This window comes from Phoca vitulina, unplaced genomic scaffold (genome assembly GCF_004348235.1).
Source record: "Phoca vitulina isolate PV1807 unplaced genomic scaffold, GSC_HSeal_1.0 scaffold28, whole genome shotgun sequence".
Lineage (NCBI taxonomy): Eukaryota > Metazoa > Chordata > Mammalia > Carnivora > Phocidae > Phoca > Phoca vitulina.
The window spans coordinates 10,322,766-10,350,015 of NW_022589731.1; the positions used below are offsets into that span (position 1 = coordinate 10,322,766).

General features: G+C 47.7%; 1 protein-coding gene across 18 annotated transcripts in view; it reads left to right on the forward strand.

Moving 5' to 3' along the window:
- The window catches only part of TCF7L2 (transcription factor 7 like 2), a 195,020-nt gene that overhangs the window by 49,606 nt on the left and 118,164 nt on the right, over window positions 1-27,250 (forward strand). For all 18 annotated transcript variants that reach the window (XM_032423380.1, XM_032423383.1, XM_032423397.1 and 15 more), the window contains one exon: window positions 26,920-27,021. In XM_032423380.1, coding sequence (XP_032279271.1) covers window positions 26,920-27,021 — 102 coding nt within the window. The remainder of the gene's footprint in view (window positions 1-26,919; window positions 27,022-27,250) is intronic.

Sequence of the window (27,250 nt, forward strand, 5' to 3'; positions counted from 1 at the left end):
GTGTGTGTGTGTGTGTGTGTGTGTACATGGGGTTTGGCTCTTTTGGGGGGGGGTGTGTGTGTGTGTGTGTGTACATGGGGTTTGGCTCTTTTGGGTGTGTGTTGCCGGGGTAGGTGTGGATGCCTGCCAAGGCAGTTTTATTCTTGGGAGTTCTGTGTGTGTTTCCAGGTAGGAGATGTTTCACGCACACGAGTTGTCATTGTCCCTGGTGTCTGTGTCACAAGTGACCTCATTCTACGTTCAGCCTCGTTCCTGCACCCCTGCCCGCCCCGGGCCTCTCTGGAGCAGGCTCCCTCTCCTGCTAGCTCTCTTGGCCAGGATTTTAACATATATCACAGGCTGGTAGGCTAAGAGCTTGGGACTTCCCCTCACCACACTCAAAGCCTTTGATCTTTTGCTTTGGAGGTAACATCAAAAGGAAGGCTGAGGAAGACAGCCAGGCTGTGAAGTTCAACGTTCAAGTTAATAGCTTGACTGAAGGTTGTGCTGTGTCCGGGCAGCATCACTGAGGCTGAAGTAAACACAGTGATTCTGCCACATTTTCCTGGAAATGGACGCTAGTGGTGTAAAAAGGATTCATTTGCATTTGGAATGAAGTCAGTCTGTAGCCAGGGCCGCTTTCCCTTTTACCCCTTTCTTCACAAGTGTGAAAACGCGGGGCGGTGGGGGGTGGGGAGAAGTGTATGTCAGGAGTGCGGGGGGGGGGGGCAGGACGGGAGAGGGCAGGTGACCCCATGTGACCAGCACCCTGGAAGTTGTCCTTGCCCTCAGGGGCTCGCTGTCTGCCTGGCTTTCGGCATGGCGTCTCTGGACTGCTTACTGGGCCCGGTTTAGCTGGGTGTTCCCGAGTTCTGATGGAATTTGGAGAAGGCTGGCGGGCAGGCAGCCTGGCTGGGGCTTGGGGGAGCTGTGTGCAGCACACACCCAGTGGCAGGCCCAGGAGCTGGAAAGTGAATCACGTTGGAAGCAAAAGTGAAAGCGGCCTACCAGTCTCCCCTGCTTGGTCTCTTTGCAGAGCTTTGCGGATACTTGTTTGCTTGTTGTTTCATTTCAGATTTTATGGACCATTCATTCTTTAGATTTTCATCCAAAGCTTTGTCTGAATGGTTTTCTGACACATTCCAGCCTCAGCACAGTCTGGCGGATGATTCGTTCTGGGGGATGGTTTCCGCTTTCTCAGGCCGGTCATTTCCTCGCCTTTGCCTAGGGTACTTCTCGCGGTGTGCCCAGAGCTTCGGTGGCAACTGCCTCTGTCACCGTCTAGCATCACAAGCTGCCACCCCCCCTCACTCATCTGTCTCCCCCACCTGTCACTCCCCACGGGGCACCACAGCCTCCCCTTTCAGCTGGGTTTGCAACCCTGATGATGTCAGCACCGGGCAGCCAGAATTCTCTTTGGGTTTCTCAAGCTTCTCATCCCCATACGTCCCGTCATGATTTTTGGCATAACTGGATGCCACCTGCACTGTTATTTATTTGATGCAAACATTTGATTCACTTATTTAAACTCAACCTTGCTGTAAGCCTTAACATCTGTGAAATTATGAGTTTGACGTGCTAGTTTATTTTTTTCTAATACACATTAATATCCTGTAACTGCTCAGGTAACAGCTGGTACCACCTGAAATCATGCCTGGTAGCCCCGCAGTTCAGGAAACACTGCGTTAGGAGGGCGATTGCCCTTGCCTTTCCCTCTCGGTGGCTGGCAGGTTTGGGCGTCTGACCACGCTAGCCTTCTCCGTCGTCTTCTTCCTCTTCCTGAGGCCAGCTGAACCCTGCTCAGCTCATGAGTGGATTTGAAATTCAGTGCACGGAGTGGTGTTGGGCTTCTGGAAATCAGTTTCCTGGTGACTTGAATCCATTCCAGATCGGATGGGTCCCTCCTCCATTGCTTTTTGTGCTGCCCCTTGAATCTGTAGATGCTGAAGCTGGAGCAGCATGCGATCTCTCCGGGTTGAGTTACGCTCTGAAAGGTCTTTCAAAATCCCTGCCACCTCTTGATCAGAATTGTTGGCACGAGTCTCCCTGGTTCTAGGTTTTCAGCCCTTGAGACTCTCCATTGCATTCATTATACATGTCCATTTGGTGCCTTGTTGCAAAGGTATCTCCCGCCACTGATGGGCATGGGCTTCTGGAAATTCCTCAGAAAATACAAGGTGCCAGCCTCCAGGGAGGGGTGTCCAAAGCGTCAGGGACACATCCCCGGGGTGTTGAGGAAATGCTGCTTCAGGAGAATGTTATTGCTTGCCCTCATCCCTTGAGCTGGATGCCCAGACTGGCTTCCCTGAGATGGGCATTTTTTTGCCTGTGCTTAAAGCTGTAAAGGGCCACTGTCAAATTTGTTTAGCTTCTCAATTCATGTTCCTTAGAGGATGGTGAATTGAAGCTAGCATTCCTGGACAGAGCCTTTCATACATTTAAGAAAACCTGTAGAGTCTCCTGGGGGACAGGCTAGGGGAGAGATGAAAGGCTTTCTCCAGACCTGCTCGGTAGCATGGACTGTTTTTTAGGTAATTAAGGGAGACCATAAAAGATGGGCACACACATCCATTTACCTTTCACTCGGAGGTCTTAAATCTTTGCATAGTCTCCTTTAACTGTATACCTGGATGTCACCCATGGACATCCTGGTGACATGGATGTCCCCACCCTGTGGACTCCCGTTTTCATTGTTCCCCTGTCCAGTCTGCTGAAATGTACCATGGGGGATTGAAGAACGGGGGTTTCGCGGTGTTTGGGAACTTTTGAGTTTTCTTATGGAGTCCTGTAGAAGCTTGCTTCTGTGTTTGCCAGGTGGGGCGCCAGGTGAGGGGACACAGGAACAGGTGCAAAGGGGTGTGTGTCTGAACCATTCTTTGTGACAAGAGCTCCTACTCATGGATGTCTCTCACCTGTCATGTTTTAGGACAGTGGTTCCCCAAATGTGCTGCACAGTTGAATCACCTGGAGAGCTTTTATAAAAATCCCGATGTCCAGGTCCCACTGTGGGGGAGGAGCCAGGCATCCGAAATTGTAAAGACTCCTAAGTGATCCCAGGATGTGGGAGCCACTGTATTAGGACAATGGGATTTGTGTCTTTGTATTCTAAGGCACTTATGCTAATCATTCACCAGGCACTCTTCCAAGCAGTTTACAGACATCATCTCAATTAATCCTCAAGCAGTTAAGGAGGTAGGTGGCATCACCCCCATTTTATAGGCAAGACCACTGGAGCTCAGAGAGACTTAGTTAAGCACCTTGACAAAGGTCATTGAGTTAGTTTGTGGTGGAAGGAGGCTTTGAATCCTAAGTGACTGCCTCCCGAGTCAGATCATTGCCCTGGTATTAGCCTTACACTGTGGAGAACCAGTTTCAGTTGGAGTTTGCTTAATGGTTAAGTGTTTTTGGGGGGGTGGGGCGCGAGTGGCCGGGGAGGATTGTCCCTGGTGGACTGGAAACAATTTGGTATCTCAGTGCTTAAGCGGTGGCCTATGAATAGTAATTTTCTTACAGAGAGATTAGGGAAGGGAAGGACATCCCAGATGAAGCAAAAGCACGGAGTCATGGACTTTGCAGAAAGGCAGGGGGACTGACGCAATGTGTGCAGAGGGAAGCAAGAGTTCTGGCAGAGTTCTTGTTCGGAAGCTGGATTCTCCCGCCGCGGGCCTTGAATGCTGTGTGTTACAGAGACCTCAGATTCTAATGAGCACACGAACCTTTGGGGCTCTGTGAAAATGCAGATTCTGATGCAGTAGTAGGCATGGGGTGGGGGCCTGAGAGTCTGCATCCCCCCCCCCCCCCGCCCCCGAGCTCCTAGCAGTTGCTGCTGCTTTGGGGCAGTGGTTCCCAAACTTTGCTGTGCTGCAGAAATCACCTGGGAAAATTAAAATTCTGATGTTCAGTTTGCAGTCCATTTCAGTGAGGTTAGAATGTCTGAGGGATGGGATCAGGTGTTGGTATCTTTAGAGGATACCCCGTTGACTCCAGCGTGCGGACTGCTGGGGAAGTCCTGCTCTGGGACTGGATAGTCCGTGCTGAACTTGAACCGGGGAGACTGCACGCTCTATTCATGGAATGTAGGAGGCAGATGGGAGTGGAGTTGAGAACCATCACACTTGCCTTCTTACTTTGTGAATGAACTTGGCGGTATTTGTGGAGTGCCTACAGCAGGACGGGCACTGCTCTCGGGGCTGGGGGTCCCACAGTGTGTCACTGTGATGGGGGATCTGAACCAGCCCGAAGGCATACCAAGGGAAGGCAGGGTCCCGAAAGCAGAAGCGTGTTAGGCAGGAGGATACCCTGGACTTTTGAATCCTAGGTAATTTGGTCAGGACTCCAAACCACAATTTCTTTTTTCCTTCATGATGAAACGGGTTTATTGGGCATTGGGTAATGAGCTAGCAGAGGGACAATTACTTTGCTGCATCCAGGTCATTTAGAAGCCATATCACTTATATACAAGCACCTGCCTGGCTAACCTCTTCTTTTAAGGATCTCGCCTAGGGAATATTTCTTTGCTTATTTTGGGGTTACTGGAAGTGTTTGAAGGCACTGAGACATTTCCTAAAAACAACAGTCATCTGCAATTCACATTTTTCATTAATTTGGATTAATTTGAGAGAACCAGTAAACGCTGACCGAGGCTTTCCGTGCATTCAGCTCTCTCTGTAACCCCCATACGTGTGTTGCTGAAACTTGACTTGGTTGCAAAATAGTAGAGTTTGCATGTTAAGACTGGGGTGCATGTACCTAGGGAGTTGCCCCTTGAGGAGCCTGGCCTCTTAGTAGTGGGGGTGGTTTGACAGGGCATATGATAGTGTCTGGGTTAGCATTTAGCTGAAAGACTGGTGGTTAAAACCCTGAAATATGCCCATGCTCTGCCTACCTTCCCAAATCTTCATGATCCAATAACTGTAAAGGGCATAAAAGTAGGGGGCTTCAGGACCCTAATGGGTCCCGTGGGAGGGCCATCTGCTGGTAGTTCTCTATTTTGCATATCACTCTGCTGGAACCAGATTAAGACCGTCTGGTGGTAGTTTTGTGAGGCTTAATTTCTAGGCCCAGTAATGCTTCTAGAACGGAAGTACATGCTTGGCACTTGGAGCTTTCTCTGTTGATTATGTCAGTGCATGAATTCAGGGAGCCCTGTGCTAACCCTTCATCCTGAAATGGGTAGATTTCACGCAAGGGTCAGAGTCTCTTGTTTGACCTGGACCTTTCTACTTTATGCCAGTTATTAATAGCACTTTCTTTTATCTCTACAAGTGCCCTGTTTGGGTGATGCATTATATGGTCACCCCTAGTTATTATCAAAGACCGGCTGCGGCCAGTAACTTCCGCATCACTTTGAGGAAGCCACAGAGTCGGGATTAGAGCCAGAGAGAAAGCTGCAGGCTGGCTTCTGCCCCTTACCTCACCCCTGCCTCCCCTCTGCCCTCTTGGGGTGGGGGGCATCGTCCCGGGGAGAGTTTGGAATCCTTGAATGGTAGAAATCCTGAAAGGCTTGGGAGTCCAGGGCTGCGTCCGTTCCTTCCCTCTGCCATCTCTGCAGGATTCTGGAGGAATAATTAGTTAATGTTTGCAGAGTACTTTGAAATTCTCAGATGAAAGGCACCAGAGAAGTACGAAGTATTATTATTTATTATTAGTCTGAACCAGAATGGGAGCGCCTCTTGCCTTGTGCCAGGCCCGTTCCTCTGCTGGTCTTTTTCTGCCTGATTGGCTTTCTGTATATATATTAAAACAAAACAAAACAAAACTGAAGAGTGTGTGGGGATTGTCTGCCCCAGACGGTGGACAGGTGACGTGAAACACAGCACACTTGGTCCCGGGGCAGAGGTCTCTTATTCCTGGCATGATGGGAGCTGCTATTCCTGTGGGGTCTGGCATGAGCTGGCCGGGGCGGGAGGGGGGGGTTACTTTTGGTCCTGCTTGCCGATGCTCCGTTATTGTGTTTTCACTTGAAATTTCACTTGATTTAATGATTATAAGTGCTAAGGAATCTGCTTCCTGGGCACCCAAATGTACTAGTGTCAAGAGGGTAGGGATTGAGAATTATCTTTTGCTATGGTAGAATGTTCCAGTATGATTCATATAGGCCTCAAGTGTATGTGTGTCAATATTTCATTTCTTTGTAAGATTTTGGCATGCCAAGGCAGATACCCCCAGAGCTCCGAGCAATGCAAGGAGCCCCAAGGGGGAGCTCTCTGGCACTTTCTTTCTTCACCCTCGTTTTCTTAGACGGGAATTGAATTCATCAGCTGCCAGAGGCTTACTTTATTTGCTGTGGGGGAAAGAGGTCTGGAGAGAGGGAGGAAAGGAAAAAAATCACTGGGCCAGTCCTTTTTGAAATGGAAGATGTGGTTTACTTTCTGCTTACCAGTAGAATGATTTGTCTCCCCACCCCCACCCTCAGTTAATCAGAAATGGTTGTACCCTTGATACATACGACCGCCACCCCCAGATCGTGGCATCCTCGGACACTGGAGTACCGGCGGCAACCTCTGCTTCCTGGCGGTCTGTCAACTCGGCGGTGTCTCTCTGCCCTGAGGCTCAGAAACCCTGAGGACTGAACACTTCTGGAGGCTTTCCTCCAGTTTGCAGAGAGCCCCTGGCTAGCAGGACTGGGGATTTTGTACCAGCAACCCCCCCGCCCCCCCCCCCCCCCCGCGCCCCCCACATATTACCTTCCACTCTTGGTCTTCTATTAACATAGAATAGCCAGTAATACTCAAATCCTAGTTTGCAATGAAGCCAAAAATTGATGTATGTCTACTCTACCTGAACAGTTTCTTACAGGAACCCTGGATTTAGTTTATAAGCTGTTCCTGAACCATGAGGGATTTGAGTCCCACAGAAGTAGTACTATCCCGGGCAGGGCCTGAGACTTTTCTGAATGATTTCCTCCATGAGCCAGGCGTGACTGCTCCAATGAAGGATCCTGTGCTGTGGGTGGAAGCAGGCATTATCCCATTTTACCCATGAGGAAGCAGAGAAATTACCCAGCGATGGAGTGGGAGCGAAGCATCCTATGTTCCTCATTCCTTTTTGGGTGTACTTTTCAGCCACGCACACAGTCTCCTTTGCAGGCTGGGATGCTATGACTGAGACACCTTTAAATGGAAATTCTCGGGGGCACCTCTGCTCCCCTTGGCTGGAGCCTGGCTGGGAAGGAGGAAGGGGCAGGGGGCTCTTTTGGATGTGGGAAGGCTGGCCACCTGGGGACACCCTCTGTGGCCACTGCAGACTTTCTCCCTTCTACCCAATGCCCTACTGCTTGGAGGGCATGCATCTTGCAGAATCAACTAAAAAACATAGTCATTGGGGAATCCAAGCATTTCTGTCCTACTTACCTTATTTCTCAGAAAGAAGACAGAAGAAATATTTTTTTATTGAGTCCCATTAACTGGGCCTTTTAACTGGTTTCTTTATTTTTTTAACTGTGGCTTTGCAAATGGAGTTATGTTTATATTCATTTTACAGATGAGAAGACTGAGTTCCAGAGAGGGTCCCTATGGATCTTTGTTCTTTAAAATGCATCTTCTTTGCACACCAAGAAATTGAGTGTATTTAAGAGGGCTGGGGAGAGCTGAGTAAGATGACATTTGGGTGATCAATGCAGGATTATGGAGGGGGCCCAGTGCTGGGTGATGGATGAACTTCCTGGTCACTAAGAGACATTGAAAAATTTAATTCCTTCCACTAGAGTCCATCTCCCCTCACTGCTGAGGAAACCGATGCATTGATATCATCAGTGGTAGTGAAGATTACATGAGCTATGGCAAGTGTTGGATCAGAGCCTGGCCCGTAGCAGGTGCTCAGTAAAGATGTGAGAGGAGGTGAAAGGGTCCTCTCTGGGATGTGTTGCCTTGTTGTTCTTTTTGTCCTTTAGGCTTGGAGAATGCTGGAATGGGCAGTGAAGTGTCCTCTCTGACCCTTGACATGTTCATTTAAGTGGGGATGGGTGGAAGGCTGCTGGCCAGAGACTCGGCCACCCCTGCAGGCTTTGTCCTGAGTCCTCCGTTAGTACCTTGCTGGAGTGGACAGCCCGGCGTCTGTTTTCTTTTAATGTAACTTCCTGTGCACCTCGTACTTGCCAGCAGCAGGGCTAGGAGCTACAGCTGGGGGTGAGCAGGACATGACCTTGGGAGGCAGCTGTGAGAACCAGGAAGTGGAGTACAGTTATTATGGGTGTGATGGTGGAAATCTGAACAGCGTCCAGATGGGACGCAGGAGTGAGAATAGGTTTCTGGGGCCAGTGGGACAGAATGCTTGAAATCCCAGCAAACCTGGGGAATGGGCTCCTGCCTGCGACCAAATCACCTTTGAAGAAGTCCTCGCAAGGGACAGGAGGAAACCATGTCTCTGGTTTGTTAGAAAAACTCACTAGGGGTTTTAGAGGCCTGTGTGTCCCTTTGGGGAAGTGAATGCAGTACTCCACCCAGGCAAACCTAATTGAGGTTCTATAACCAATGTCACCAAGCATGGTAACCCTTTTCATATTATACAGAATTATACATAGTTATGCATAGTTTTAGACATAGTTATACAGATAGTTTGCTGAAAAATATATTTTCTTTAAAAACTTTAAGGGGCGCCTGGGTGGCGCAGTCGGTTAAGCATCTGACTCTTGGTTTTGCCTCAGATCGTGATCTCAGGATCGTGAGATCGAGCCCCGCGTTGGGATCTCCGCTGGCCATGGAATCTGCTTAAGATTCTCTCTCTCCCTCTCCCTCTGCCCCTCTTGCCCTTTCTCTCTCTCTCTCTCTCTCTCAAAAAAAAAAAAAAAAAAATTTTTTTTTTATACTTTAAGATTAAAACAACCTGTTAGGAAGTATAAAGCAACAAGAAAGAATCGTCTGTAATTCCACTACATAGAGGAAAGCATTGCTAAAAAGGTGGCTGATTTTTCTTCTCCTTTTAAAAGCGGTAAACAGACGAGTAGTTTGGATATGTTGACTTTTTAGGTGTGCATTGCGGTCACATGGGCGGCCAACATTTTTTTCTTGTGGATCTCAGCCAGGCTTGACACCTGCCCCTGAGCGAAAGGCAAACTACTGCCTTATTTGTCGGACGGATTAGCAGTGGATGGCACTGAGGGAGGCGGATTCTCGTTATGTTAAAGACTTGACGACCCTGAGCCACTCGGGTGGTTTCTTTGTTGTGACTTTCGAGCTAGTGGTGGGCCGGAACGTTACCTTTGCCCTTCTTTAAAATCAAGAATAATAGGTGGTGAGTGCATGGATGCCTCTTAAAATATTGGGAAGTGCTGTGGCCCGAGGACAAGCTTTGTAGAAGTTAGTATGTGTATTGTGTTGTTCTAACTAATGAATCTTCTGGGCCTGGAGATAATGAGGGCAGTGAGGGCAGCGATGTTGCCTCACCCCTCACCCGAGGGTCGCCGTCACCCAGGACGTGTCTGGCCTATTCCAGGGGCCCGGGAACACTCCTTTGATTGACATGGGGCTTGGAAGCCAGGTGGCAGTGGACGCCACGCTGATGGGGAGCCCGCGGAGAAGTTGGCGGGCCCCTCCTGGGGGCGTGCCGCACTGCCTGCCCGACCCGCGCCGCTCTCCCCGATGTGCATCCAGCCTGTACCCGGAGCCACGCACTTCTCTTTCCTGCCTGGAAATGCAGGCTCAGCAGCCCTGACCCTCACCCCTTGCTCCTCCCGCCCTGGAGGGTTGTCCCTACCTGACGGGACTGAGACTGTTGCAAAAACCTCGTTCCCAGGGGCCATGAGGCAAGTGGACATAGAGGCGGGGTGCGTTCCTATAATAATAACGTGTGGTTTTATGTTTCCTATTATATTTTATAGTCGAAGTGCTTCTCAGATACCTCACTATTATCTTTATTTTATAGATGTATTAACTAGGGCTAGTTTTGGGAGATGGGAGGGGGTGGGGAGGACAGAGGGAAGGAAACCGATTTTGAATGAATCCCGAGGCTCTGCTGGAAGCTGCCAAGTAGTTAGATATTATTTAGTGGAATTTTTGTGTCCACCCTATGAGGTGGGGTGGAGGGAAATTATTTTACAATAGCTGGAGGTCAGGGAGCAGAAGGCTCTGCCCACTGTCACCCAGCAAGTGGGGCGGGAGCTGGGAATGTTCGCCCAGGTCACCTGACTCTTGGGCTCTGTGATCTTTCTCTTCTGTCCAGTACCCAGCATAATGCCCGGCAAAGAGCCGGCGTCAATAAATATTTGTCGAATGTTAAATGAGGCTTAAAGAGACCATTCACGCTTGGCACAGGGGAGACCGGCGTGTTTCCTGCCCTCATAACCTTCATTCCAAATCCCGTGACCTTGGGCTCCTCGCCTAAGCTCTCCCAGCTCAGTTTCCTGAGATGTCATCTGAAAAATGGGTAAAAGACGTAGCAAGGGCATTTCCCATAGTAAGATCTCACATGTGACGTGGTTTCTACTACTTACTGTTTTCTTTTTAACTTTCCAACCACACAGTTTCCTCCTTTTCCCTTCCACCTCCTGGAATATCAGTTTCTGATGACAGACTGTCGTGTCAGAGGACCAACAAGAAAAGCATCGCCGACATTATGGCCCAGATCACCAATGGGACGGATAGGAACTTCGTAACGACCCCAGCAGTGGTCCTAGGGGCTGGCCTTTCTTGAGCGGCTTACCATATGCTCCGTGCTGCTCCACGCCACTTTCTGTGATCATGATTTGGCAACAACTCTGATTCAAAGAGCTGCTGTTAGCTTCTGTTTCTTAGAAGAAGAAACTGAAGCTCAGGGTGGTGAAGTAGCCTGGCCGAGGCCTCTGAGGAAGTAGGTGGTGGTCTGGGATTCAAACCCCAGAATTGGTCTGACTTCCCACTCTTGAAACCGTAGTTAAAACTTACCTCTCCCACGTGTGTGTGTTCTGGGCATTCCCATATCTCGTTTACAGCCTGTACTTTTGCTTTCTCCATGTACTTCATTCTCCAAGTACATGGTCAGTGCGGGAGGAAATCACACTGATTTGGGATAGAACCGCGAGTGGAGATGGTCCCCAAACAGGGTGCCAAGCAGCTGACCCTTGTTTTGCTGCCTGACGGTGGTAAACCAGGGGCACCAGGGAGTTCTTTGAATTTCCTTTTCCCAACTGTCTTACCCCTTTTTTAGGCAATGTTTTTAGCAGGCGAGGTTTTAAATCTTAAAGAAAAAGGAAATCGTGGCATAGCTTGGCAGCGGCAGTGTTTTTTTGAGATTTTTATTTTCTTTTTCGTTTTTCTTTGCTGCATGTGTAAAACCTCTTTGGGGTGAGGATTCTTTGTGGGTTTTTGGTAGCCTTTAAGCAGCTGCTGCTGTGTTCACCCTAATGCCTCGCCACCCCCTGATTTGTGTTCCAGCTTGTGCCTCGAGTGTCTGCTTTTCGCAGAGCACGCGGGGCAAGAATCAGAATTCTGCTGGGGTTGCAGACCTTTAAGAAATACCTAAGTTTGCGGGCCAGTCGGAGGGGAGATGCAGTGGCTTGGAACAGCAGGCCTGCAGCTGAGCCTTGGTATACCTGAGGGGAGACCAGACATACGGGGCGACCAACTGTAGTTATAGGAAAATCCCACTTCCCCGGAAGGCTAGGAGTGAGTGAACTGAAGGGGGAGGGGTGGGGAGAGGCGAGCCTGGTCAACTAGGAATGTTTTTGGTCAGTTTGCTTTACTTCAGGGTAAGTGTTTATTTCTCTTTAAGCAATGGATAGTACACATACCCGGGATTGACTTTTTTGGATGATATAGAATCATGCAGTATCTCAAGGAGTTTTATTCTGATGATACTGATTGTATTAATAGCAGTGTAGTAGCCAGATAATAACATAATAGCTAGCATTTACTCAGCATTTGCCATATGTCAGGCTCCGGGCCAAGCATTTGATCCTCAGAAGAACTCCGAGAGGTGGATGTTTATGTACATTCCCATTTTACAGAGGAGGGAACCAGTGCTCAGAGAGGTGATGTTCATTTGCTTAAGCTCATTCTGCTTTTAAAATGGTCAGCTCTGATATTCTCACTTAACAGGCCCAATTCTTTCGGCACATAGGAGGTACTCAATAAATATTTTGGTGAATGAATGGAGTTCTGGAGCTGGGATTTGAACCTGGGTCTGAGCTGCCTTGAGATGTGACCTGGAAAGTTGGTCTGAATGCACGCAGCCCCCACAACTCCTACTTTGCTGCTTTGGGTCCTCACAGTAGTAGATAGAATTAACTCAGCGGGGGCTTGGTGGTCCTGAGGGAAAGGAGCAGGGGGGGCTTTGTGGGGGCAGGAGCATGGCTCCTGGGTATTTCCTGGGCATGGGGACATGAAAGGCATGGCATGAACTGTCATTCAAGATGGTTTGCTGAATTGGCATTTTTCCTCTCTGATCGTGGCAGCGTGTGTATTTGCTTTGTGGACCTGTATCTGCAGAGCGAGGGGGGCCAAACTGTGGAAGGCTCTTTGGTTGGGATGACTGTGTTCACCTGTACCTGGGCGGAGCCTGAGTGGGACTTGGTGCAGTTGGCTTCCTTCATTCAGGTGTTTGGGAAACTTCAGACAGCTGGACTGGAATTCTCTTTGCCAGGGTACATAAAGAGAGGGAGGAGGGATATATTTAAAATAGCTGAATGAATAATTTCTTACTTTCCCATTTATGTGTGGATAGTAACTGCGGGTTGTATCCACGGGTCTGTTCCTCGGGCGCCCAACTTGGGCAGTCTGTTAACTTAGTGCATTTACTTACAGGAATCCCACACTTCTCTTTTCTCTCTTTATACGTCCAGCGGGGCGATGGCTCCCTCCATGACCATGAACCCCATCAGCCTTCTATCTCATACGTCAAACCAGGCCTCATTTGTAGCGTGTATCCTGTCAATCACTCCTGTGCGTATTGAGAAGGCGTTACCACTGTTATCTCTATGTTATTACCCTCTCTTTGCAGGCAAGGGCTGGATGCATAGAGAGGTGAGGCCATTTGTCCAAGGCCTCAGAAGCATGAAGCTGCAGATCCTGGGTTTGAACCTAGGCATTCGAGCTCCCGCTTCTGTGCCTCTTAACCATTCTGTGGCACTACATTGGTTTGAATTAGTGAGGTTGTAAGTTTATTTTTAACTAACCTTCTAGAATCTTCTGTCAGCCAACTCCACAATGGGGAGATAACAGGGTGACCTTTGTCCATAGGGTAGCTCAGCCTGGAAGAGTACGCACAGGAATTGGTTAGATGGGTAGAGAGACCTTAACTTAGTTTTTCCCCTTGACTACCTAGCCCTTTCTTGGGATCGAGTCCCTTTGAGCTGAATCTTTCTGCCTCCCTGAAGTTGGGCCTACCTTCTGCATCTTTCTGCTGCTTTCAAAAGACTTGAGACCTGGAATTCCATCTCCCAGGTCCCTGGGAGCTCTAGGAGTGTAGATGTCCAGGTTCCGTGGTCAGGACTGGTTGGGATTAGAAATAAACCAAAGCATGGGAAACTTTCTGGCTATTAATAGTGCAGACCTTCGGGGGAGGGGATCCCCAAACTTGATGCTGTTGGAATTGATTTTCCCATCCAGATGACATAGTAATGAGCTAAGTGGTTAGCTTCAGATCGTTACTGCTCCTTCCCAAGCCAGGTTCTTTAAAGACTAAAACCACGAAAGCAGAGAACAGGTTTGTTTGGAGAGGCACGGTGGCCCTATCGAGAGAAGGGTGGTGGGCCTGCATGTGGGAAATTAAGGTGGCGCTCCCTTCAGAATGAGTAGTATTGTCTAATTCCGTTTCTTCAACTGGTGTCACCCCCCCCCCCTTTTTTTTGAAATAGGAATTTGATTTGTTGTCTGGATTTTTGATGGTATTTCTGTCTTCTCCATGCCTTTGGGTTATTTCAGAAAGTTGCTCTCCCAGCCCGGAATGTGTCAGCGAGTGTGCTGTCAGTCACTCTCTGCAGGGAGAAAGTCTTGCATAAAACAACCCTAAGATCCCTATCGCTTCAAATCACCCACGTCCATCCTAACAGCTATTGTTCTGCCCTTCGCTTCTTGGCATATGCTGGTCACCGTATGTATACAATTAAAAACACAAAGCAGCCTCTCTTGTCCGAAGGGTCTGGAATATCCCGGTGTTTCGGAGGAGACTTTGGAAGTGGACAGAACTGTGTTTCCTTCCCCAAGTGAGGTTATTGTGCTCAAAATATCTCCTGGTAGTTTATTAAAGGAAACCACAGGATGGGGTCAGAGGCAGTCTCTCCTGTCGGCAGTCTCCTGTCTTGCCTCTTCTTTCTAGATATTTCTCCCCAGTCAGCCCGCCCCCAGATGGCATGCTGTTCCGGGGGGTGGGGTGGGGTCGGGGGGGGGGGGGCCAGGCCTGCTTCTCTGCCCTGGCCTGGAGTTGGAGCAGCATGGCCTCACGATGGCCCATCCGCACTCGTCCCTGCGGGGCGTTAGCAAGGAATTTGGGGTGTGGAGTTCCGTGAGTGACTAGGATTAGGCCAGTCGGGTCTGCAGTCAGACGAGAAGTGTGTGGGCAAAGAGAACTATTGTGTGAAGGCTCCTCGGACAGAAAGCCCGCCTTCATCTTTTACTGTGCCTAATGGACAATTGAGACATTCAGCTTATGTCTGAAAGGAAAGTGGGCCGGAATGGTCTAGCAGACCTCCCAGACGAAGGCTTGTAGGAGAAGCAAATACAGACAAGGATTACCAACAGGGGAAACAACCAGGGCAGAGTCCTGGGAGAGAATGTTTATTTCCTTGCTCTCTAGGAGGGATTTGGAAAGAGCCGTAATCCTGGGTTAGGAGTAATTTGTTACAGCAAGATGATACTTGAGTGGCAGGCGGCTTCTGGCTGAGGCAGCAAGACTTGTGTGCAGGGGGGTCGGGGGCCTCCAGAAGGTCAGCCTCACTAAATCTTCACCCGGGCTCGGGGGTTTGTTCCTCCCCAAGCAAAATGAACCAGAGGCGCTGCTGACCTTTTGGCTTCCTGAGGGGAGCATTACGAAGCATCTCCACATGCTTGTCACAGCCAGCCTCGGACAATAAAAATTTGGACAGGGAGACCTTTGCTGGAGCCACCGACCTCTTTCAAATGTGACAAGGGGAAACAAAAATAAAAGGGAAATGCAGCGCGCGGGTCACAGTTTCAGCTGGACTTTGAGGACAGGAGCCGAGATCCGTCTTGCATTTTTGTTCCCAAGTCGACTGACAAAAAGCGCATTAATTGGTTGCTTGTTGACTGCCAAGACTTGCGTTGTCTTTTGTTGTTGTGGAAAAGGGGGGAAAGAAACAGGACGGAATAGGGAGGAGAACCGAGTCAAAGAAGTCCCAAGTCTTGGGAGCTACCGGCTGTGGAGAAAGAAAGCACTCTTTTAGAGTTCCTGATTTTAATATCTGCTGCAGTCATGCTGATTCAGGGATTTAAAATAACTCTTCCAGGTCACCAGGACCCTGTTAACTCTCTGGCTTTGTATCCTCAAAGGTCATCTCTACCAGTCCGTAGACCTGTGACTTCTGGCTTTTAACTCCCCTGCGCAGTTGGAGGAAGAAATAACAAATCTTAACTGTCCTGTCCCTTTACACAGTGTATCCTCTGGGGTTGAAAATATGGTGAGGAGGAAGTCCTTTGGGAGACTCTGGGCAAGTGAATCCATGCCCATTTTGTAGCTAGAGAAACTGAGCTGCACAGCTTATGGCCTGCCTGAAGCCACAGGGTGCTGGGGAGTGGACTCTTAGAGGGCTCCGGTTTCTGTTGACTCACGTGCTCCCATCTGTTGGGTTTGCCTTGAAGCAGTTATCAGCCACTCTGCTTGCTCTCTACTGTGTCTCTTCCTTGGCACATTTAATCTGGCTGTGTCCTTTCCAGCTCTCGGCAGTCTTGGCTTTCCCCTGCCATGGGAATGGGCCCTTCCCAAGATCCTGCATCAGCCAGTCACATTTGGAAGTGGCTTGTTTCCCAAGAAGCTTTGGAGGGTCAGAGTTTTCTTTAAAGAGTAGGTTTGTTCACCTGTTTTTTTGGTTCATTCTTTAGGCATTATGGCACTGTGGGTGGAGTCTATGCTTACGTGACTGTGTGCTCTCCCCCACCCCCTTGTCTTTGAAATGAGTCTGATAACCATCAGGTGACTTGGTGCATTTTTTTGTAATCCACTTTAAAAATCAAGATATAATTCACATACCATCAAATTTACCCATTTAAAATACACAATTCGGCATGTTTTAGTATATTCCCAGTGGTGTGCACATGTCACCACTGTCTATTTCCAGAACAGTTTTGTCACCCCCAAAAGAAACTCTGTACCCCCACTAGTAATCACTCCCCATCTCCCCTGCTCCCCAGTTCCTGGCAATCACTAATTTAATCTCTGTCTCTATGGAGTTGCCTATTCTGGGTAGTTCATATAGGAGGAATCCTACAATATGTGACCTTTTTGGTCTGCCTTAAGTTAGCATAATGTTTCCAAGGTCATCCTTGTAGCATGGGTCAGTATTCCCTTGGTTTTTTTTTTTTTTAAGATTTTATTTATTTATTTGACAGAGGGAAAGATAGCGAGAGCAGGAACACAAGCAGGGGGAGTGGGAGAGGGAGAAGCAGGCTCCCCGCCAAGCAGGGAGCCCGATGTGGGGCTCGATCCCAGGACCCTGGGATCATGACCTGAGCCGAAGGCAGACGCTTAACGACTGAGCCACCCAGGTGCCCCAGTATTCCCTTGTTTTTATTGCCAAATAATATTCCATTGTATGGCTAGACCACCATTTCCTTATTCATTCATTAGCCGAGACTTGGTATGCTCTTAATCCCAACAGACCCCATATTTGCTGAGCTCCCAGTGACGTCCACTTGCCACTCCATATCTTCCAGCTTATTTTCCTGGTCTGCGGGTGCTTGTATCCACTTTGACATGGGCATAGACAAGCAGGTGGTAACTAATGCATTCCAGTCAACTGGACTGTACTTGGCTTTTTTATAAGAAGCAATAATAAAAAAATGTGGTGAACAAAGTAGGTCGCCTTTGGTCTGTCTCTTATTTTTTTTTTTAATATTTTATTTATTTATTTGACAGAGAGAGACACAGTGAGAGAGGTAACACAAGCAGGGGGAGTGGGAGAGGGAGAAGCAGGCTTCCTGTGGAGTAGGGAGCCAGATGTGGGGCTCGATCCCAGGACCCTGGGATCATGACCTGAGCCGAAGGCAGACGCTTAACGACTGAGCCACCCAGGCGTCCCCTGGTCTGTCTCTTAACGTGAGGTTCCTCCAGTGGCATTCGAGCATTGATTATTTGTTAGCTACCACAGGGGGCCGTGGGGAAGGAGTTTGCGCTACCCTGTCTGGGGGTTGATGATGGGCGACCTGTTTGAGCAGGACAAGAGGGCGAGGGCTTCTGCTCTCAAGTTCTTCCAGCGGCTTCGTTTCCTCTGACTGGTGGCCCAGGGACTTGGGTGCTTTTGGCAGGGCTGTTGTTGGCTTGGGATCCACAGCCCTCTGTGGGGGAACTGGATCTTGAGGCTGCCAGAAGACTGCATGGCTAGTCCTGGGCGGCTCTGGGTCACACCAGAGCGACACTGTCTCTGAGGCTGATTTCCCACCGGCTCCCCATGCGGGGGTGGGGGCTGCACCATCTATTTTGTCCCCGTGCGTCTACTTTGCTCTCCCTCCCATTGCTCGTTCTACTCAGTCTCCTTTAAGAGATCTTAAGAGTCCTGGCCTGAAAATACTAGAACTCTATATTCTGGTTCCGAATCCCTTGTAACTGCAGGGCTAAGTCACTTCATTTCTCTCTGCTTTTCTTCACTTTTATTTATTTTTTTTAAAGACTTATTTATTTATTTTAGAGAGAGAGAGAGAGTGAGTGGGAGGCACAGAGGCAGAGGGAGAGGGAGAAAGAGGATTCCAAGCAAACTCCGCACTGAGCATGGAGCCCGACGCGGGGCTCGATCCCACAACCCTGAGATCACAACCTGAGCCGAAACCACGAGTTGGATGCTTAACCGACTGCACCACCCAGGTGCCCCTGCTTTTTTTCACTTTTAAAACAGGTTTAGAGGTTATCTGCTTTGGCCACCTAAAAAAGATGGAGTAACAATCACTGTAGAAGTTTAAAACAACTTTTGAGAAAGTAAGATGGAACCTGCAAATAGACAACATGCTCATTATTGATACTGCCCTGGTACCAATAGTTTATGCTAATTATTGATCATCAGGGTCATGTAACAAGTTGGGGGGGGAATTACAGACCCTTGGGCCCACTCTGAGATAGTTGGATTTAGCAGTCCAGAGTGGGTCAGGAGGAAAGTCTCGCTAAACAAACCAGCAAGGTGTGGGGCCTGTAGGACCATGTCACCATCATGAAGTTAATCTTTCTTTATAATATCTCTACGTCCTTGTGTTAGTCCCTGTACCGTTGACTAGCTTATTGTCCCATTGACTGGTTCTTAGATGACTGTTCTAGGCCTCAGAATATCTAGTCCACACTGGGCCCAGGGCATGTGCTTTGTAAATGCTGCAGGAATCTGTGTGTTAGTAGAGAATGGGACTTTTGAGCTAATTTCCTCAGTTTTCTTTCTTTCTTTTCTTTTCTTTTTTTGGTAATGAATGTCAGAATTCCTGTTCGATTTTTTTTTTGTTAGCCGTAGAAAATAGACCATGGATTACCTCTGTTGTATGTCTCTTCCAAGCAGGAAAGCAAGTGGGTGTATAGGTGAGGAGAGGCTAGGTTATGCTGAGTAACAAACGTCTCCTAAGTCTCAGTGGGTTACGTTAAACTGCTCCTTACCGCTCAGATTGCATATCCGTCACGGGTGCTCTTGGGGCTCCTGCATGTTCTTTCCATCTGGGTTATAGGTTGGTGGAGCAGCCACTTTCTCAGTTCCTCCGCAGCATTGTGGCAGAGGAAAACCACTCTGGCAGTAAGTGCTGCAGGCTAGATACAACACATGTCCTACCTCCTCAGCTGGAATGAGGCACATGACCCCACCACACCATTACGTGGGCCAGGAAGGACACAGTCCTATTGTAGGCTGAGTGTGCTTACTTACTCCCTTACTCACTCCCCAAAGTCCTATCCAGTCCTGGCGTGAAGCTGAAATTCTAGGATCTCTAGTGGCATGTGGTAGTCTTTTTAATTTTTTTTCCCTAAATTTTTATTTAAATTCTAGTTAGTGAACATATAGTATAATACTGTTTTCAGGAGTAGAATTTAGTGATTCATCGCTTAACAGATTTAGGCCCAGAGTGAGGAAGGTGTTGCCCAGTGAAGAAGCACAGTGATCATCCAGATAGTGGCAGAAGTGGGCCTGGAAAGTGGGTTTCTGGACGCTTTCTCCCTCCTGTGCTACCCCAGGAACACACAGCCATGATTTTCAGAGTGACTTTTTCGGGAGGATGGAAGGAGGGCCCAGGTCCCAGCCCAAGGGGGGCCCAGCTGGGTTTGAGAGGAAGGGCCTGGTGAAATTCTATCCAGCTGTGCTTCCCTGAGCTGCCAAACCATAGCCTCCCTGCAAAACCACTGACCTAGGAAATGCAAAAATATCTCAAGGACAGGGGTATTGAATAGCTGCTGAGATAAAGAGTTTTGGTTATTGGATTTTTTGGTTTGTTATTTGCTTGTTTAGCTTAGTTACCCCCTTAGTACCAGTGACCTTAGTAGCTCTGGTAGAAATAATTTTCTAGTAGCATTGGAGGAAAATAAATAATTTAATGTTTGCCCAGCGACCTTGTGGAGGTGGGGAGAAGAGAGCCGATAGGTGCCAGAGAGGAGGATGGTTCATTCATTTGGGGCCACTGTGTGATGTTCCCTGCTGGATGCTGGTATGCAAACACACCAGTGGTCTGGAGGCCTGCGCACTAGAAGGCCAGCTGACCCAGGGACCTCAGGCAAGCTGGGTCTGGGTTCAACTGGCTTTAGTGGCAACTTCATGCTCCTTTATTTTATAGGATTATAGCAAATGTGGTTTTGAACTCTATAAGGTACTCCCTAAATGTGAAGCGATACCGTTATGATCCTTTGGATCGTTATGATGAGGAAGAAAAAGGTAGCTGCAAGGATTTCATTTAAAAATCTTGTAGCAACCAACTCCTAGAGATAGAAGGCAGAGCCAATGAATTGTTGTTTTACACGAGGACCCGATTCCCCTCCTTTCCCCCATATCGTGACTTTAAGGGAAACATTCCTAAGTTCCTACTGTGTTTAGTGTCATTAAAAAAAAAGAGGGGGGGAAGTAAAGTCAATCCTAGCTTCTTATTTCATTTTCTTTTGTGGCTTTTTTCCTTCTCCAAGTTCAGAATGTACCCATCCTTCGAGGTCTTTGGTTTTCTTTCCCTCGGTAACTATAGTATATACTCGCTTATGCTATATACCAACTAGCCACAATCACATGTTCCTAAATTTTCTTTTTCTGGCACACTTTATGGGCAAATAGTGCCTCTTTTAACTCGAGCCTCTATCTTAGGCTCTTATGTGGATTTTTCAAAAGAAACAATTTCTGGGCTATGTTTTAACCTAGAACAAAGCAGCCTAATCTCCTATACCTCCTGCATCTGTGGGAAAATTGCCCAAACGGATTTTGTAATGGTGGCCGTGAGGGTCCTGCAGGATTCTGATGACTTCTGGTATCATTTCTCTGTTAGGTATGTGCGATCCATGCTAGCTTTGGGAAACCTGTTGGTACCTGTATGATTCAGAGGGTAGGACAGAATATTAATCACCGCTTCTTATAATTTAATTATTCTGGATATACTGGGTTTCCCTGACCCCCAGGGCAGAATTACTTATTTATAGAAGATGGGCTGCACTTTCCATCTTCCAGTTCTGAGAAATGAGGTAGGTTCTGAAAGGAGAGAGCCAGATGTGTTCTTTTTTTTTTTTTTTTTTTTTTTTTTTAGATTTTATTTATTTATTTGACAGAGAAAGAGGGAGAGAGAGACAGTGAGAAAGGGAACAAGCAGGGGGAAAGGCAGAGGGAGAAGCAGGCTCCCCGCTGAGCAGGGAGCCCGATGTGGGGCTCGATCCCAGGACCCCGGGATCATGACCTGAGCCAAAGGCAGACGCTTAACGACTGAGCCACCCAGGCGCCCTGCCAGATGTGTTCTTTAACAGACCTGTGTGTGTGGCTGCATCTTGAGGGTGTGCCTCCCAACGTGAGCCCCTGAAGAAAGGCGTGCATGCCATGCCGTTGGCGATAGACTTGGGCTTCCTGTTGTCTCAGTCATGAAGTTTTTCCATTTTCCTCTTAGGATGAGTGGCTTCTGGTGGCCTTTTCTTTTGTAAAGTGGAGTGGTGTGAACATTATCATCGTGCTTTACCCCTTCTGGCTCACACGTTTGTGGTGGAGTGGGCATGGCCTATGATGCGGCCGCACAGCTTGGGTAAACGGTCACCTCACAGAGGAGGAAGGACTCATGGGTTTGGATGTGAGGGGCCATGGCTTGTGGTCTCTCAGGTTTGGGTGTTTGGACAAAGTAGTGACTTTCTGTTTTATAAGAAACACAACATGAATTGACTTTCTGGGTCTTGGGAGTTAGGAAGACTCAGCAGTCATGATCTGTCATGAGGATGGTTTTCAATGACTTGGAATTCTTGAAAAATGGGCTTTCCTAGGAAGAAGCATACCTGCTGAGAAAGCTTGGCTTGAAAAGGCTGTTTTGTTGTTGTTGTTTTTGTACTTAGGTCAAGGATGCCTATCTACCAGGCAGGGGAGGGGAGCAAGGCCTTCGCAGTCCTTTTCTGGGTGATAGGCTTTCAATGGGGCTTCGTTTTCCAGAAGAGGTCAGTTTCATCTCCGTTTAGCAGTCTGTTTAGGCCCCATGATGGCCCCCGCCTCCCCATTTTGCCGGAGCCCGAGACCGATGCCATCTGTTGGGGGTGGGTAGAGTTGGCACGGGGTTCATTCCAACTTTGTGATGTGTGAGAGTGGTACACACCGAAAGGCTCTGGAGAGAGGAGCTTCTGAACCTAGAAAGGTGATTCCCAAAGCATATGGGGCACATTGCCCATGACCTGTGGCATTTCTGCCTGGTGCTCTTTCCAGATGATTCGATGACATGTGACACATTGCCAGTGTTTCCTGGGAAGTGGGTGAGAACTTTCGAACACGAGAACCTTTTCCAGTCAGAATTGCTCAGGGCTTTTCAAACTTCCATTTTGGAAAGGATGGATAGTTATTTCGGTGAGATTGTGGTCTAGTGGTTAGACCTTGTGACTGGGAGTCATGGCTAGAGAGCTCAGATTCTTTTCCAAGCTCTTCCCCCCAAACTGGAGTCTGCCAGTGACGATTCAATCCAAAATGTCGCTTTTGGGCCACCGAATAATCGCGTTCGGCTGTCTGGATTTTAGGCCCAGTGAAGGAATGTTTCCTGTCTGACACGAAATCAGATCTTTGCACATTCATTCCCTAAGCCACGGGTAGCAAACTATGGCTCAGGGCTGAAGCTGTCCTGCCACTTCTTTTTGTGTGGCCTTTGAGCTATAAAAATGGTTTTTTATTATTTTTAAATGGTTGAAAGAAACCAAGAGAAGAATATTTCCTGACACAAGATAGTCCTATGGAATCCACCTATCACTATTTATAATAAAGTTTTATTGGAACATGACCATGACATAGTAGGTACCCGTATTGCCCATGACTGCTTCTGTGTTACCACGGCCGAGCCGTTAGGACCAAGACGGTGTGGGTTGCAAAGCCTAAGATTTGTTCTCTGGCCCTTTACAGAAAAAGTTTGCCAACCCTGTCCTGAACAAGTAAGGGGATGGACTCCCCTTGCTTGTCCATCTGTGAGGTGGACTGACTGACAGGAAGTACTGCCAGGCTGCTTTGGTATTTTATCAGCGATGTGGTGTTTCCTGGGAACTTTGTCATCAGCATCATCATTGGCCTTTGAGTTGTCCTATTTATTTAGAATATTAACTTTTGTACCGAGGCCTCAGCAGCGCTCAGATAGATGCAGGTTCTCCAAGCAGCCCCTCCTCGCCCTCCTTGCTACTGCATGAAGCTGGACCCACAAGGATGGGGGTGCCTTTGTTGGGAGCAGGTTCCCTCAGGCCCACTTGTACCTGGATCCTGGAGGGGTCTTCTAGTTCGGAAGATCCCTCCGTCTTTGCCTTTCCTTGTCCATTTTTTTTTTTTTTTTTTAATTGGGGGAGGAGGGGGAGGAGAAGTTTGAGTTGCATTACCTTTTTCTTTTTTTGCTGACAATTTAACAGGCTTTTAAAGCTCCTTGATTCCATTCAGACCATTGATTTTGTATATATTTCGAGACTTTGTCCACAGGTCTGAAGCTTAACTTAAGCTCCCTGAGACATATCATAAAATATGATTTGGGGAAAAACCCTAATGGGCCATGAGCAGAACATTAGTATTAAACAAAGGATGAAACACTTAAGCCAAGATGGCCTTATATATTTATTATTATTTTTTTTTTGCAAAATGCAAGTTGAGCAGGACTCCATTTCAACAGTTTTCAATGCAGGAATTCCCACGGCCCCCGTTTGATTGCAGTTTGCTGAAAAGTTTAATGTTTTTGTAGGTAATTCATAATTTCCACGCTGAGCGGCCTGAAAGGAAGGGAGCTGGAGCCTAGTGTTGTTTTTATAGTGGGATGGTGGGAACTTTTTTTTTTCTTCCCCAAAAGGATATAAAACCAAAGTTGGACCAGGGGGGAAATGTGGCGTGGCGTTCCAGCCCTTTCATAAATCTGAGATGCCTCCTCCTTCGGGTCTTCCTTGAGGACCCAACAGAATAGAATTTCCTGCTGCTTAGTGTCTCCAGGAAGGAAAAGATTTTCCTCGAGGCTATAATCGTACCTAATTTCCTTTTTCTTCCCTTTATTTATTTATTTTCCTTATTAATAAGGACCAATTGTAGAAGATGAAGGAACCTGGGAAACCCATCACTTTTGGAGGAGGTTAATAACTTCCTTTGAAAAATCCTGACATAATACTTATTTCCCCAGAAGGAACCTCGTCAGCCTGAATGCCAGTTATTTCCAAGGGACGGGCACAGATTTGCGGGGGCCCAGCCATTCTGTGGGATCGAGTTTCACTGGGATAGAGAGTTTGAGGCTGTCACCGTGGAGTCCTTGTAAGCCAGCACGACTGGGGCTGTCTTCCTCCACCATCTGGATTTGGTTAGCTCTCTCTGGGCAGTGGGGCCGAGTCTCATTTCCTCCAACCAGTAATGTTATATAGGCAGTGATCCTGGGCTGCCCTAACATAATTGAAAATTATGTGTATTGTAGGCTTGGAGCGCTGAAATGTAGGCTCATAAAAATAGTGGTGCAGGTAGCCTGCGGAGATTGGATATGGCACACAATGAAGCTTTTATGTAAAATAAGAATTATAAGACTCTGCGTTAATATTGCATTATGGGTATGACAGTTCTCTGGTGGGGTCCTCAGGGCAGGTCTGTCACCTTAAACAAAGCCTAAATTTCTGAATTCTATGGAGCCGGGATTTGGATGCGATCAAATCTGTTTTGCAGATGGCCAGAGGTGGAAACCTGTCTGTTAATCTAACCCTGCCCACTGTGGGTAGCATGAGGTATAGGTGGGTGGCACTCAGCTTGGCATTTTTCCTCACAGGATTTTATGAGAGGAGAGATGAGTATTGGCAGGTGTCCATTTTGATTGGCCTCAAGGAAATGATGCTATTGAGTGGTTCTGAGCAATGAGGCTCATCTATTTATGTGGCAGGTGAGAATGGGAAGCAGTCAGGGTGAGATGGGGCGTTATAGGTTCCCATGGCCCACTGGCTTGAGTTATAGGCTGAGGGCGACCATGGAAACATTTATTACAGTGGCTCTCAACTTGGGATGCTACTGTCCACAAAGAAGATACTTGGAAATGGCTTGATTATATGGCTGACTGAGGCAGGGAGTGGGGTGCCTGCTGGTATTTACTGTCTGGGAGTCCAGAATCCTTAAGTGCTGGGGCAGCCCCGCCCTCATCCCCATCCCAGATAGGACAACCCCCTCAGTTGACTGATGAAAAACTAGAGGTCCACAGAAGCAAAGGGATTTGATGCAAGGTCTTGTGGTGAATCACCAGAACCGGTAACCGGTTCCCTCACACAAGAGCCTTCTGGGTAACAGAAGGTTGAGGTTGTAGAGGTGCTCTTGCCTTGTCCAGATCTAGGTTGGGAAAATGGCTGTGCACTTTGGCAGGTAGCTTGTGGGCCAGGGTCTTCTAGTTTTAGGCGTAACTGTGTTTGGTTTTAATTCGCTGGACAGTTGTATCTTTAAGGAACCTATGGGAAAGCTTGTGTGTGGCTTTTGCCCTTCTATTTCACATGAGATTTGAGCCAGTCCTTCTTTCTGGACTGCCCTTGGCTGTCCTTTTTCTTTCTGTTGAAATCTTTCTTGACTTAACAAGACCTACTCTGTGCACCCTTCCCCAGTCTCTACTCAAAAATCCTGTCTTTCTTCTTGGCATTCCCTAGGCACAATTCCCTGAGTCTCTGCCATTTCCACTACATTCTATCTAGACTTAATCTGAGTGTGAGTTGGTTCCCTCACATGGGGATAAGCTCCCTGAGGGCAGACCTCTTCCTATCTCCTTAACCCTTCACAAGAAGGCTATGTACAAAGAGTTTAATTAATATTCATTGAGTAAAATTTCCTGTACAATTTGTATGAAAACTAGCCATTTATTTCACTTTGGGATCTCTGAAAAGATCAAGATGGCCCCTTATATTCCCTCCAAGCATTAACTGGTGCATTAAACAGGTGGCCTTCAGAGATAGAAAGGCTGATGATGTTCTTATCAAAATCTTAGCGTTGTGTCTTCAGTTTTGTTCAGTTGTCTGAAGGTTTCCTGAGTAAAACTGGTGCGATGTTACCCACCAAAGTCATATGCCTTGGAGTTGCTTATATGTGTGCTAAGTATCTCTGTGACTGGGCAAGCCACCTCACCTCACTTTTCCTTGCTTCTTCAGTAGGGAGTTGGGTCAGTTGATTGTTCAAGTCCTTCTGAAAGCTGATGTATCACTTGTGACAGAAGTAACTTCCTTTCCCTCGTGCCGTGTATTTTCCACCTCAGAGAAGAGCAGAGATAGATATCATTGGCTTAGACCTTTAAGTTGATTTCTGTGGCAAACTTGTGCGTATTTAAGAATTTCTCGGGCCTTTTGAGATGAGTGTATAAATTGTACTGTGCCCTGTTTGTACATCTTTTACTGAGAAGTATTTTTTTCCCCAAAGATTTATTTATTTATTTGAGAGAGAGCGTAAGCGAGCAGGGGGAGGGGCGGGGGGGGAGAGAGAGAATCTCAAGCAGACTCCCTGCTGAGTGTGGAACCCGACTTGGGGCTTGATCTCAAGACCCTGAGATCATGACCTGAGCTGAAACCAAGAGTTGGACACTTAACGGACTAAGCCACCTAGGTGCCCTGAGAAGTATTTTTGTTTTATAAGCTTTTGGGTTGGATGAGGAGTTCCATCCTCATCTACTGGAGTAGTTTCTACTAAAGGACAGTTGCACGTATATATATATACACTCAACTTTAGAGTGAAGGATGAGGGCATTTTAGAAATGAAGGTCACTGAAAGAGCAGATCTGGAATTGATGGTCTCCTGGACGCCTCTGGCTTGAGACTCCTGTTTGCTTTCTTCCTTTGGAAGGCCTGTGTTCTCTCCCTTCTTGTCTCTCCTGCATCTCTACTTTTCCCTCTAAATGAGGCAGGATTAATGAAATCATGTAATCTGGAGCCAGCCTGACGTTTGGATGCAAAGACCAAACTCTATAGTTGCTAATAGTGTTGCTGTTCTATAAACGTACCCACCTGTTGAACGTGAGCTCTAAGGAAGAACCTGTTGGTATGGCATGATTTTTCTGTTGATGTTGTTGTTATTTGCATGCTTTTACGTTTTTTCTGTGTTGTTATTTGCATGTCCTTACTCCTTTTAGTTTCTCATCTGTGTATCAGGCGCCCCAGAAGTTATGTCTTGGGATAGCGGTTTTGCGTTTCTTTTCTAAATTCATTTGCCGCATTCATTTTGTTTCCTCCCTCCAGTATCTCCAGATGAAATGGCCACTGCTTGATGTCCAGGCGGGGACCCTCCAGAGCAGACAAGCCCTCAAGGATGCCCGCTCTCCGTCGCCGGCACACATTGTCGTAAGTGACCTTACAAAGGCCATTGCTTCCTTTATTGGGGGGAGATGAAGAAAATATTCTTTGTTGATAACAGGCCTTGTTTATCTGTTTTTCTCTCTTTAAAAATGTATATTTTTGGAATAGTCTTGGATATGGTTTATATCTAGAAGATAATTTGTTTTCTGCTATTGGACCTCAGTGATTGTTACCCACCCAGAAATTTTCCAGATCTTCCCACCACCCTTTCCTT